The sequence below is a fragment of the Muntiacus reevesi genome, chromosome 4 (genome assembly GCF_963930625.1).
Source record: "Muntiacus reevesi chromosome 4, mMunRee1.1, whole genome shotgun sequence".
Taxonomy (NCBI): domain Eukaryota; kingdom Metazoa; phylum Chordata; class Mammalia; order Artiodactyla; family Cervidae; genus Muntiacus; species Muntiacus reevesi.
In genome coordinates this window covers 60,695,756-60,710,194 of record NC_089252.1, presented here as the reverse complement: position 1 = coordinate 60,710,194, position 14,439 = coordinate 60,695,756, and the positions used below count along the sequence as shown (strand labels likewise).

The window sequence follows — 14,439 nt, the reverse complement described above, 5'->3', positions numbered from 1 at the left end:
AAAAAAAAACCTTCTAAAACCCCTCCTCTAGGACCAAAGTTTACTGTTTAGATCCTAATGAAAACTAAAGTTAAAGGTATAAAAGTTGGTTGAATTTAGATGAAAGTATATAAAATTAGTATAATTAAATTGGCTTTATATAAGGCGGTTACAGCTCTCATTTAATTATACTGTGGGATAGACAGCTGAGGAAACCAATAGTTTGTTACTCGGTCCAAGCTCACTGTATTTGCCGCAGGCAGGCCAATGAATGCAAGAGATGAGGTGTTGAGGCAAGGAAAAAATTTTATTTGGAAAGTCAGAAGACTTCTAGCTCCTCAAAACAACCATCTTGTGGAGGTCTGGATGCCAGGTTCTTTTACAGAGCCAGAGAGAGAAGCGATGAGCAACTAAAGTCAACAGTCAAAACAGAGTCAGTGAGGAAGTGAAAGGGTCTTTAGGCTCCAGGAAGAGCCAGCCTTTGGAAAAGGGTGTGTTAATCTCTCTCTTTTTTTTTTTTTGGTAGCCATTCACAGGCAGGTAGGGATGAGCTGAACAAAAGCATTTTAGTTTATATTCAAGCAGAGGAGGAATGTCCTCTGAGGCAGGCTATTAAGTATGATTAAAGCAATGAAAACCAAGTCAAAGAAACAGTTCCAACATGGAGTCAGAATTGGCTTCCTCCCTGCAACAGTTACCTAAGCCATACAAAATTAGTAAAACTGGGTACTAACATGCAAGGGCTAATGAAAATAAAAATAGTGATTTTGCTTTTAATTTATAAACTCAGAAAGGTCTTTGCTAAATGCCTTATACAAACCTTTGAGAGCATAATAAGTTAAACTCTAAAGTTGCAAAACTAAGCAACTGTTTTTGTTTCACAAATGTCTAAAAAAACAGAAATGTAAATGTAGGCCATAAAGACCTGAATTAGCTCAAGCCGCCGGCAAGATCTGAAACCAAGGGGAAAAATATGGCAGTTTTTTTTTTGTTGTTTTTTTTTTTTTTATTAGTTGGAGGCTAATTACTTCACAACATGCTGAAGTTGTTTCCTCAGCCAAACCTTACAGATAGTAAGCCTTAATTAACTCAGCAAGCAACTTCAATGTATTCCAACTGTTGGTAAACTAGTAACTTTATATGGTGATACCTGATTCTGAGACAAGCTTTTAAATGAAGCCATGAGATTGTTAGGGGAAGCACACTGGCTGAAACCGCCCACCCTGGCCAGGCACCCTAGTAACCATTTGCATGAGTTGCTTTAAGACAGGAGATCCTGGTAAGGAACACAGAACTAATAAGCCACCACCAACCCAAAGAGTTGGGGAAAGGTCAAAAAAAGACACCATGTGTCTGACCACCTCCCACAACCCTCCTCTCTGGCATCCATCTTGCCTAGCGATGACAACCCAGAAACTAATTCCATCAACATAAAACCCGAGACTTCCAGCCAAGTGGCAGAGCAGTTCTCCTGGGTTCCCCTACCCTACTGCTCTCCACCTGGGTGCCCCTTCCCAGTAAAATCTCTTGCTTTGTCAGCAAATGTGTCTCCTCAGACATTTCCGAGTGTTAGACAAGAGCCCACTTTCGAGCCCTGGAAGGGGTCCCCATTCCGGCAAGAAGATCTCGAGTTTGCCTATTTATCTCTGTGTCCACATTATACATATGAAATATCTCTACTTCTAAACAAGTATTATTAGAATTTGATTTAAAAAGAGTTCTATCTAATCTTCATAAAAAACTCTTAAAGAAACTGGCCATGATGACTTTCAGGTTCACATGAACTGAGAAATAGTCAATATTAAGTTGATACCTGATATTAAGGTTTAAGATTGTTAATCTAATTAAAATAAGACACGCTGTTAAGATTATTTTACCTAGGTTTAATAAACAAGACTTTAGTAGATCTCTTGCAAGAAAATAACTTGATATAATGAAACTTCAAAGTTAATGTAAATAAGAATCTTAGAGTTAAAACTCTTATCTTTCAGAAGTGACTGCTTAAAATGATCTTTCCAGATATTTGATAACTTAAAAGTTCTGGAGTTATATTAACTGATGTGATGAAAATTTATTAAATAGCTAAAAGATACTGAGACATCAATTACTGTGAAATATGAAAATAAAATGACTCCATTTTAGGATAGCACCCCCATTTTGAGTAAAACCCCCTCCTGAGGAGAGAAAACGAAATTTAAAGAGAAAGAAACTCAACGAGCCAATCAGGGGACGACAGGAAAGTCCCTCACCCCCCTTGCTCTAACCCACCAATCAGTAGCTAACAAGACAGCCTTAGTTGAAGAATTAACCAATCCCCTTAAGCTTCCCTTCCCATTTCCCCTGCTGCACAGTATGAATTAACCAATCCCCTTAAGCTTCCCTTCCCGCTTCCCCTGCTATACAGTATAAAAATGATTCGCCACTTTCACTGGGGGCTCCTTTGCCCTTGTGTGAAGAGAGTCCCTGCTCGAGCTTGTAATAAAGTTCCTCACTGTTTTTGCATCAATCCGCGGCTCCTGTGGTGTTTGGTGGGATTCCGCGATCCAGGTACAACATTTTGGGGGCTCGTCCGGGATCCCCCGGACCCTCCAGGACTCGCGCTTCGGAGGACGAATGGCCGGTAAGCAGTAGCAGCAGCTGCATCTGTATCTGTAAGGGGGCCCCGCTCTGTAGCTGGACTTAAACCTAGGCGGATGCGCCGATACGGTCTCCAGCAGGGAGCAGGAAGAGATGTCTTCCAGCTCCCACTCAGTAGTCCCGTGTGTATATATATATGTATATACACACACATCTGATATACTCTGTACCTTTTGTTCTCGGAATTGCGCGCTCTGTTGCTTGTCTGGTGTGTCGTCTTGTTTGTTCATTGTGTGACTGACCGACGATGGGACAGATCCAATCTGGATGCTCTCCGCTTACCTTAATAACTGACCATTTCAAAGAAGTTAGAGCTCGAGCTCATAATCTGAGTATAGAAATTAAAAAATCTCGGATGGTTATCTTTTGCAGTGATGAATGGCCCAGCTTTAACATAGGCTGGCCTCCTGAAGGGACTTTCAACTTAAGGACTGTCCAGAGAGTCTGAGAAATCATCCTCAGACCTCAAAGCGGACATCCAGACCAGGTCCCATATATCCTGGTTTGGGAAGATTTAATAGTCAGCCCAACCCCTTGGATCCAACCCTTTTTACCTCCACAGGCAGCAGCAGCCACAGAGATCCTAGTGGCTGAAGAGAAGAAAAAGCCTCTGGCTTCCCCCTCTGCCCCTGTTTTACAGGAAGATTAGACTCTTCTTGATCTCCTTCTCACACCTCCACCATATTCTCTCCCTCCTCCTATTCAGCCCGAACCCCCACTTCCCCAACCTTCTCCAGAAGCTGCTGGGGGAGGACCTGCAATGAACACACGAAATCGTAGGGCCGCCTCCCCCGGGGGGCCTGCCGACTCTACTTCAGCAGCTCTTCTTCCTCTCAGGGCTCTGGGTCCCCCTGATGCTGATGGAAATCAGCCCCTTCAATATTGGCCCTTTTCTACTAGTGATTTATACAATTGGAGGACCCAGAACGACCCATTTTCAGAGAGTCCTAAAGAGCTCATTAATTTGTTAGAAACTGTTCTGTTTACTCATTAACCTACGTGGGATGATTGTCAGCAGCCACGCCAGATATTATTCACCACAGAAGAAAGAGAAAGAATCCAGCTAGAGGTGCGGAAACTGGTGCCAGGAGATAATGGGCAACCCACGGCTAACCCTGCGACGGTTACCTCTTCCTTCCCTTTGTCTAGGCCACAGTGGGACTATAACACGGCGGGAGGTAAGGAGCGGCTCCGGGTCTACCACCAGACTCTGTTGGGGGGTCTCAGAGCGACCGCTCGCAGGCCCACTAATTTGGCTAAGGTAGGTAATGTACAGCAAGGGAGAGAAGAGAGTCCTGCGGCGTTCCTGGAAAGACTGATGGACGCATTCCGTCAGTACACTCCCATGGACCCTGAGGCGGAGGATACTAGGTCAGCCTTAATGATGCGTTTTATTAATCAGTCAGTCCCAGATATAAGGAAGAAGCTACAGAAGATAGATAGATTAGGTGAAAGATCTATTCAAGATCTGATGGCAGTAGCAGAGAAAGTTTATAGTAACCGAGAGACACCTGAAGAGAAGCAGACTAGAGCTGCCGACCGGCAGACCCGAAATACAGCTCGCATTCTCCTGGATGCCACCAGCGCCCAGCTGAACGAAGGAGAGAAGAGATTGAGACAACTGGCAGAAGGTAAGCCGAAACCTAACCCCCAGGGAAAACCAAAGTTAGGACAGAACCAGTGTGCATATTGTAAAAAAGGACATTGGGTTAAGGATTGCCCTAAAAAGTTCAAACAAGGAACCAACGTTTCGGCTCTGGGGGACCTGAGCGACTAGGGGAGACGGGGCCCGGAACTCCTCCCCGAGCCCAGGGTAACCTTAAAAGTGGAGGGGACCCCAGTTGAGTTTTTAGTGGACACTGGGGCCGAACATTCTGTCCTGCTTGACCCATGGGGAAAACTCTCTTCAAAGACTTCATGGGTGTAGGGGGCCACTGGTATGAAAAAATATTCATGGTCTACCGAAGAAACCTAGATCTGAGCACGGGCCGGGTATCCCACTCTTTCATGGTCATACCAGACTGCCCCTACCCACTGCTTGGCCGAGACTTGCTAACCAAAATAGGAGCCCAGATCCATTTCTCACCTGAGGGGGGTGAATGTTACGGACCCGGCTGGTAGGCCGGTACAAGTTCTAACCATGCAAATAGAAGATGAGTACAGATTACACCAAGGCCCCTCCGAAGTAGCCCCTGAGGCTGATATGTATCAGTGACTTAATGAATACCCACAAGCCTGGGCAGAAACTGGAGGTCCAGGCTTAGCCAAACATCGGCCCCCAATCTATACTGAATTAAAGCCAGGAGCAGAGGCCGTCAGAGTCAAGCAATATCAGATGCCACAAGAGGCACAAAGGGGTAGTCGCCCTCACATACGCAGGCTGTTGGCTCAGGGCATCTTACGCCCATGTCAGTCCAACTGGAATACCCCCCTTCTCCCAGTCAGAAAGTCGGGGTCCAATGACTACAGGCCAGTGCAGGATTTGAGACAAGTTAACCAATGGGTGATGGACATCCATCCCACAGTACCAAACCCCTATACTCTTTTGAGCTCTTTAAACCCCAGTCTCCAGTGGTATACGGTACTGGACTTAAAAGATGCTTTTTTAAGCCTCCCCATGGCACCCAAAAGCCAGAATATTTTCGCCTTCGAATGCTCAGATCCAGAGGAAGGCATTCATGAGCAGCTAACTTGGACGAGACTACCACAAGGATTCAAGAACTCGCCCACGATTTTCAATGAAGCATTACATGAGGACCTGGGTGAGTACCGTATCCAACACCCACGGGTTACCTTGCTACAGTATGTGGACGACCTTTTGTTGGTCACAGAATCCCAACAAACCTGTCTGGAGGCAACCAGAGACTTGCTGTATACTTTAGGTGAGCTGGGATATCGGGCCTCTGCAGAGAAGCACAAATTGGCAGACAAGAGGTTCGTTACCTGGGATACATATTAAAAGAAGGACAGCGGTGGCTGTCCAAAGCTAGTAAAGAGACTGTGTTAAAGATCCCTAAGCCCCAGAGTCAACGCGGAATTAGAGAATTTCTGGGGTCCACTGGATTCTGTAGATTATGGATCCCAGGTTTTGCTGAAATGGCAAAACCACTATACCAGGCAACAAAAGAGACTATACCATTTGCCTGGACAGAAGAAATGGATAAAGCCTTCTAGGACATTAAGGCAGCCCTCCGGTCAGCCCCTGCCCTAGGTCTACCTGACGTCACTAAGCCCTTCCTTCTCTATGTAGATGAGAACAGAAGGGTAGCCAAAGGGGTGTTACTCCAGAAACTGGGGCCTTGGAAAAGACCAGTGGCATATCTTTCAAAAAAATTGGACCCAGTGGCTAGTGGATGGTCCCCCTGCTTGCGTATGGTGGCTGCTGTGGCCTTGTTAGTAAAAGACGCTGGCAAATTAACCCTGGGACAAGAACTGCAAATAACCACCCCTCATGCCATAGAGGGTATGTTGAGACAACCTCCAGATGGATGGATCAGTAACGCTAGACTGATCCATTACCAGGGACTACTACTAAACCGTACCAAGATCATTTTTCAGCCGCCAACTACTTTGAACCCAGCCTCACTCCTGCCGGATCCAGACCTGGACGCTCCACTACATCCTGGCTCAGGTATGTGGGATCCGGGCTGATCTGAAAGATGTCCCCCTTCCGGATGCTGAACTGACTTGGTACGCGGATGGGAGCTGCTTCGTACAAAATGGACAAAGGTATGCGGGTGCGGCCGTGACCACTGAGACAGAAGTCATATGGGCTGCCCCTTTGGCCCATGGGACTTCGGCCCAAAAAGCCGAACTTATAGCATTGACTGAAGCACTCAAAAGAGGTAGAGAAAAAAAACTGACCATTTATACTGACAGCAGATACGCCTTTGCCACAGCGCACATACACGGGGCCATCTACAGAGAGAGAGGACTCCTGACAACTGAAGGAAAGACTATAAAAAATAAAGAGACAATTCTTGAGCTTCTACAAGCCCTTTGGCTGCCCAAGAAACTGGCCATAGTCCACTGCCCAGGCCACCAAAGAGGCGACTCCCCCGTGGCAAGGGGCAATCGACTGGCTGATCCTTCGACCAAGGAAGCTGCTCTAGCATCTGTTACCCCGGTTGTGGCAGTCCGACTTCCTGATCCAGGGACCATGACTCTACCTGATAACCCCGAATACAGTGAAACAGATATAGAATGGATTAACTCCTTACTTATGACACAATTTAAAAATGGTTGGTGGAAAGACGCTAAGTCAGTGCCTATCCTACCTGAACAACTGGGGACAGAACTGCTCAGGAAAATTCATAATGCAACCCATTTAGGGGCAAAAAAAATGCAGGATCTCGTCAGAACTGCAAAGATTGTCATCAAAGACTACCGGGTGAAAATAGAGAAAATTGCCTCAGACTGTAAGGCTTGCCTGCTAACAAACCCAACAAAGACTTCAGGAGCAACTAAAGGAGCCAGAGAAAGGGGAACACGCCCTGGGAAGTAGACTTTACTGAGGTAAAACCGGGACAATACGGATATAGATACCTGCTAGTCTTCATTGATACTTTCTCTGGATGGGTAGAGGCCTACCCAACAAAAAAGGAGACAGCCCAGGTAGTAACAAAAAAACTCTTAGAAGAGATCCTGCCGTGGTTCGGATTCCCTGCATAGGTAGGTTCCGATAATGGTCCCACCTTTGTCTCCAAGGTAAGTCAGGGACTGGCGGCGGTTCTGGGGACAAATTGGAAATTACATTGTGCCTATCGACCCCAGAGTTCAGGGCAAGTAGAAAGAATGAACAGAACTTTAAAAGAGACCTTGACCAAATTAACCCTAGAGGCTGGCGGGGACTGGGGGGCGCTCCTCCCCTTTGCCTTGTTCCAGGTGTGGAACTCACCTTACATGTTGGGGCTAACCCCCTTTGAAATTATGTTCGGGAGACCTCCCCCTATTGTACCTAGTTTAAAGACTGACTTAATCGCTGACTTACCTGTTGATGCTCTATTTTCCTCCCTCCGACTCCTCCAACGGGTGCACAAGGACATTTGAAAACGGCTAGAAACCATGGCTGATTCATGACAATGCATGACAAAACCCACTACAATATTGTAAAGTAATTAGCCTCCAACTAATAAAAATAAATGAAAAAACAAAACAAACAAACAAAAAAGAAAACGGCTAGAAGACCTATACTTCACCAAGCCACCGCCTGAACCGCATCGTTTTCGGCCAGGAGATTAGGTCTATGTGCGGAGACACCACTCAGGCACCCTTGAACCATGCTGAAAAGGAGCCTACTCTGTCATCCTAGTCACACCAACGGCCCTCAAGGTAGATGGTATCTCAACATGGGTCCACTTCTCGCATGTGAGGCCTGCTGATCCTTTCACTGACCTCCACGAGGTTCTGCCACAATGGAGAGTCTCCAAACATCTGGACAATCCACTCAAGCTAAAACTCCGGAAACGCCCCAAAGAAGCATCTCCCTCTTAAGGTACTTTGTACTCTGGGCAGCCTTCCAGGGGATTACCTCAGCCAATCCTCATCATCCGGTTAACATGACCTGGATGGTCTACAACCCTGAGACTGGAGAAATACTTAATTCGAGTTCCAACGTAGCCCCCAAAGGGACATGGTGGCCCGTATTGACCTTTGATTTGTGCGTCCTGGCGGCCGACAATAACGGCTTCCATGGTCCCAGCCAACTGACCAACTTTTTTGCTCATGGCTCCTACAACTTATTCATCCGTAACTGTGAGGGTAAGGGCCCACAGTATTTAGAACAAGTGCCTGACTATGTCTGTCCAGGGGGAGGAAGGGATCAGAACCAAATTGAAAAATGTGGGGGAGTTGACTCTTTTTATTGTGCCGCTTGGGGATGAGAAACCTCGGGAACAGTCCCTTGGCCCATCAATCCTGGCAACGACCTCATTCAGATAAAGTTACCCCAGAATACCCCAAAATGCAGGTCTCAGGGAATATCGTCTAAACCTGGACAATGCTTTCCATTACAGATTAAGTTCACAGATAAAGGGGAAAAGTTTACCAGGTGATGTAGGTCGAGCTTGGGGCCTACGTCTTTATAAGACTGGGTTTGACAATGGAGTCCGAATTGAACTTAAATTAAAGATGGGACCACTCTACTTGACCCCCAAGGTAGATTTGGGACCAAACCAGGTGATAGCCCCAAAACCTTCCTCCCAGGTGGTAGCCCCAAAACCTCCCTCCCAGAACCAAAGTCAGGATACTGGACCTACTCCACGCACTCCCCCCATAGCAGACATGTCCCCACCCACAGACCCCCTTATAAAAATGATCTCCTCAGCGTACCTCAACCTTAATGCCTCTCGTCCGGACTTAACAAATGGTCGCTGGCTCTGCTATAATATAAGGCCTCCTTACTATGAGGCAGTTGCTTTTTCTTCAGGATTCAATGTGGCTGCCGATATCTCAGCCTGTAGATGGCAGCAACAACCTGGTATGGGCCGCCTGACAGTAAGCTCCATTATGGTATAGGCACCTGCATAGGGGCCATTCCTGAGACTTACCAACACCTATGTAATCACACAGTCCCTATGACCAACCTCAGTAATTCCACCCACCAGTGGATCATCCCACCAGAAAATGGATGGTGGGCTTGCTCCGCTGGACTAACCCCGTGTGCCCATCAGGCGGCACTAAAAACCTCTCAAGATTTCTGTATCCTAGTCCATCTAATCCCCCGGCTAAACTATTATTCAGATGAAGAACTGCAACCAAGGTTAGAGACACCAGATCAGTATAGGGTAAAAAGAGAACCAGTCACTGCCCTAACTCTAGCTGTTCTGTTGGGATTAGGGGCTATAGGAACTGGAAGTGAAATTGCAGCCTTAACGCTCCAAAATAAGCAGTATAACCAAATGAGGGCCGCCATAGATGAAGATATTGAACAGCTTGAAAAATCCATTTCCCACCTCCAAGAATCCTTAAGTTCTCTGGCTGAGGTAGTGTTACAAAATAGAAGAGGTTTAGATTTGCTATTCTTACAACAAGGAGGGCTATGTGCAGCCCTAGGAGAAGAATGCTGTTTTTATATTGACCATTCAGGAGTAGTACAGAAATCGCCACCGAAAGTTAGAGAAGGCCTAAGCAGGCAAAAAACAAGAAAGAGAAAATGAACAATCATGGTTCGAGTCTTGATTTAATACTTCCCCTTGGTTGACTACCCTGATTTCTTCTTTATTAGGACCCCTCATTCTACTGTTATTAATCTTAACTGTAGGTCCCTGTATATTAAACAGAATTATGTCCTTTGTAAAAGATAGATTTAATACTGTCCACCTAATGTTACTCAGATCTCAATATTTGACTGTCTCCACAGATGATATAGTTGACTCCGTAGAAGACCCATGATTGGGCCTTCCATAGGAACTAGAAGAGGGAGAAATGTGAAATGTGAAACCCAAACAACTCCATTTTAGGATAGCACCGCCATTTTCAGTAAAACCCCCTCCCAAGGAGAGAAAACGAAATTTAAAGAGAAAAAAACGCAACGAGCCAATCAGGGGAGGACAGGAAAGTCCCTCACCCCCCTTACTCTAACCCACCAATCAGTAGCTAACAAGACAGCCTTAGTTGAAGAATTAAACAATCCCCTTAAGCTTCCCTTCCCGCTTCCCCTGCTGCACAGTATGAATTAACCAATCCCCTTAAGCTTCCCTTCCCGCTTCCCCTGCTATACAGTATAAAAATGATTCGCCACTTTCACTGGGGGCTCCTTCGCTGTTGTGTGAAGAGAGTCCCTGCTCGAGCTTGTAATAAAGTTCCTCACTGTTTTTGCATCGATACGCGGCTCCTGTGGTGTTTGGTAGGATTCCGCGATCGGGGTACAACATTACTAAGTAGAAAAACAAAGTATTTGGGAATATTGATGAAAATGTTTGGTATCACCTGAGATATTCTCTATAAGAAAACAAATGTTTTTAGAAATTATCACTGGTGTTTACACACCAATCTACAGAATGCCGATGTAAGACAGTTCAGAACTGCTTACTTCTTAGCTTTACTAAAATTAAGGTTTTAAGAGTTGAGGATTCTAATTTAAACATGGAATTAAAAAGCTATGAGAAATGATACAGTAACTTTTCAGTATACAGTAAGAAATAGAATGTATGTTTTCAGAAAGAAGATATGAAAAATGAAATTACATTTTATTGAGGAAAAAGAAAGTATGAGCCAGTTGATTTTATTTGGATGGAAAAGGAGAGAAAGGCTGAATAAAGAAAGTTTTGAGAGATTTTGGAAAGAAAAAGGAAAACGTTTTATCCATATTCAGGATTATCTAAATTTAGATTCAAGTTGACTAAATGGATTTTGTCGAGTCAGCCAGTGCAGGAGTGGAATGTGATTTCTGGAAGAAATGCTCCTTTTTAATAATAAATTGTGTGAGTTTCTGCAACCTTAAGTGATCTCTATTTGATTTCCTTTAATTGTTTTATGACTTTGGTTGAATAAGTATTCTTTCAGTAACCTATGATACTGTGTTTTATAATTGTTAACAAAATTCCCAAATATCAAAATCTAACTAAGCTGTTTTAGCTTCTAGCTGACTTGGGGATGAATGCTTCGAAGAAACATCTCCAAAACATCTCAGAGACAAATGTTAAATTAAGTCTATTTAGCATTTTTTAATTCAAAAGCACTGTCAAATGATTGAAGGTGAACTTTAGGTACGGATAAATATCATTAACACAGATATTCCAAAATTTATATGAAATCCTTAATATCTGAAATGTCCTGATACAATGCTACCAGTCTTAACTTTAGTGATTATACTAAAATATCCAAATTTCCTAATTACACTGAACTCAAACCTTTAACTATGCTATTTTAAGTTTTGTCCTTCAGAGACTATCATTATTTTACACTGCCTTTACAAAATGAAGGTTTCAAGAAAACTCATAAAAAGAACTTTTAAACAAATAAACAAATGTGTTTCTGATAGCCTTACTACCACTAAACTGGGTAACAAATTACAAACTAATAGAAAACCTGATTACTTCATGCAGATCAACAGGAATCAACTACATGAAACTAAATGAACTGATGATTTATGATTTATATCTTTGACTTTAGAAAACATACTAACTTGAATCTGTTTTCCAGTAAATTTTTTTCTCTTATGCTGTGACCTACAACAGGTTGATAAGTACGCCTTTGTAAACAAAGATAAAACATTTATCTTTTTCTCTCTGCCTGATCCTGCCAAGATCTGGCTTCTCCAGCTGGATCTCCTATGGACTTAATGGTTATTGCAACTGGATTACAACTCATTAAACTAATAACTTTTGTTGTTTCCTAATTGCTTATGCTTTTGTCTCTCAGTTACAATGACTTTATCAAGGTTACTAGTCAAATTGCTTATGTCTATTTTATAAGATTGTCCTCTCTCAGAGTGTGTAGCCAGGCCTCCAACCAATGTAGTGGTGACTTAAAGCAACTGATCCAAAAAAGAGAGATCTGTATGCCTTCAATAACAGTTAACAGTGTATTCTAGGTATGGGAAGATGCAACAAGGAAAATATCTCCTGAATCCTAATAGGTTAGAAGATAGAGGATCCAGAGAATCTTCTATTGTCTATCAATGGGCCTAATCCAGAAGTTAACACCTGGAGCGACATATCAACAAGAACTTTCGTTTGATCTCTGACGTCCTTCCAGAGTGGCGGGACCAAAAAAAAAAGTCATGAAAAGTCTCTCACATATGGTTGAATTTCCAACCATAGAGAGGGACTGTGAAAGAAACATTTCCTGCCACATCAGTAAACAAGCATGTCACAGCCATCAGCGTTTTGGGGCTTCCAAATGTGAATGAGGGCTCCCAAAACAGAAAACAATGTCTGCGATTCAGCAGATGCCACCACCCACCCACCCTCAGCCTCAGTGCTGAGGAGCTCGGGGGCATGTGAGAAATCAAGAAAACCAGGATGCTGGCCTCAAATAGCTGAGATGCACAGGACAGGCCAGGAATGATTTCAAAAACCCCACACTCCTGCATCATTCACAGTAAATTCCTTGAGATTATCTATTTTCTTTAATTAGCAAAAAACTTTGATGTGCCTGGCGCCTTCTGTTACAAACTTAAATATATCCTAACTCCCTCCCCGGCCTTCTCCCGGCAGTCTCCCTTGCTTGAAGTCCTGAGCATTCCCATTTAAAAAAAAAAAAAACACTCCTTCCAAGTTGTGACTTTTTTAGCGGACTGGCAGGAGAAGCCAGGAGGCGCCTACCACGAGGAAAGAGACTAATAGCACAGAGGTTAACAGCCTTCCAGGGCCACGCCGCCCAGACAGGACCGCCGCCCGGCCCCCCGCCCGGTCCCCTCAGGCCGAGCCTCTCACGCCCCCGGCGTCCCCCGGGTCAGGCCTTGACCCAGGCGACGCGGGAGCGTGACGTCCGCGCGGCGCCGGCGGGTGACGTCGGCCCGGCGAGGGGGCGGCAGTTGGACTCTACCACCGCTGGCGCCCCTGCCCCTCCCCTCCCGGCCTGGTGCTTCCCGGGCTAAGCGGTCTATCACCGACTCACCTTCCCATCACTGTGGAAAGGGAGGCCGAGCTCCTCGGGGGAGAGCGGGGTGCGAGAACATGGCGGTTCTTCGGCCTGCCTCTCGGCGGCGGCCTCGTAGTCCGGGAAAGGGTTGGGGAACGCCCGATCTTCCATATCTGCGTCCCCACCCAGCTGCAACTTGAGCCTCCGGGACATGGTCTCGCCCATGTCGGCCGCGCGCCCTGCCCTCCGCGGGGCCGCGCGGTACGGCGAGTGAGCTGGGACAAGCCTCCTCAGAGGCGCTCGGCCCGGCCACGGCAGGCGGCGGTAATCCCTAGGAAAGCGGCGGATGCGCCGCGCCGCGCATACACGTGGCTGTGGCGGGCGCCCGGTCCCGCCCCGACCTGGCTGGGGATGGGCCCCCGGGGAGGCTGCGGCGCCTTGCAGTCACCAAGGCTCCGCGGTACGGGGTCCCCTCCGAGGAGGAGGCTTCAGCCAGCCGGCGGCGCCGCGAGGACAGCGTCTCCGGGGAGGGCGCGGTCCCTCCCTGTCATCCTGCTGTTGGGGGGGTCTGGAGGAGGAGCCAACGCCTGTTTTTTTTTTTTTTTCCTTCTTTTAGGTTAGCCCCTTTGTTTTGGATAAACGAATATCTTAGGTAACAGCAGGTCACGTGAAAGCATACTTAATCACCTAAATATTTCATTGACCCGAAAGTTCCATCGATATTAGTTAAATTGCCCAGGAACATAACGTGTGTAATGAAGGACACAAGCAAGTAAATCTGCAGTTGTATGATCACAACATAGTTAACAGTCTTTACTGGTTCGCTTTTTTTCTTCTTGTTGTTTCTTTAATTATTTGAAGCTAAATAGATGTTAGAGATGTCATGATTTCTCCTCGAGGGAAATACATTGTTCCATTATTTCGTTTTTTAATTTTTGTTTCCATTTAAACATGATTGAATGCCAGATGGTACTAGTTAGTTAAGTCGCTAAGTCGTGCCCGACTCTTTGCGACCCCGTGGACTGCAGCCCACCAGGCTCCTCCATCCATGGGAGTCTCCAGGCAAGAGTACTGGAGTGGGTTGCCATTTCCTTCTCCAGGGGATCTTCCTGACCCAGGGATCGAACCCAGGTATCCTGCATTGCAGGCAGACGCTTTAACCTCTGAGCCACCAGGGAAGCCAGATGGTACTAGGTGATAACAAAAGATAATTTCTGCCCTGGGGATTCCAAGTTAGTGAGAAAAGTAAGCGTAGCTTAGCATGATATGAATACTCTTCTGGAACTAAAGAAGGTA

The 14,439-nt window shown here is 45.6% G+C and overlaps 1 protein-coding gene across 1 annotated transcript in view; it reads right to left on the bottom strand.

Annotated features, from left to right (window-relative positions):
* The window catches only part of LANCL2 (LanC like glutathione S-transferase 2), a 111,594-nt gene extending 97,972 nt beyond the window's left edge, over positions 1-13,622 (bottom strand). Inside the window, exon 1 of the mRNA XM_065932876.1 lies at positions 13,180-13,622. Coding sequence (XP_065788948.1) covers positions 13,180-13,368 — 189 coding nt within the window. The 5' untranslated portion in view covers positions 13,369-13,622. The remainder of the gene's footprint in view (positions 1-13,179) is intronic.
* Between the last annotated feature and the right edge of the window lie 817 nt (positions 13,623-14,439).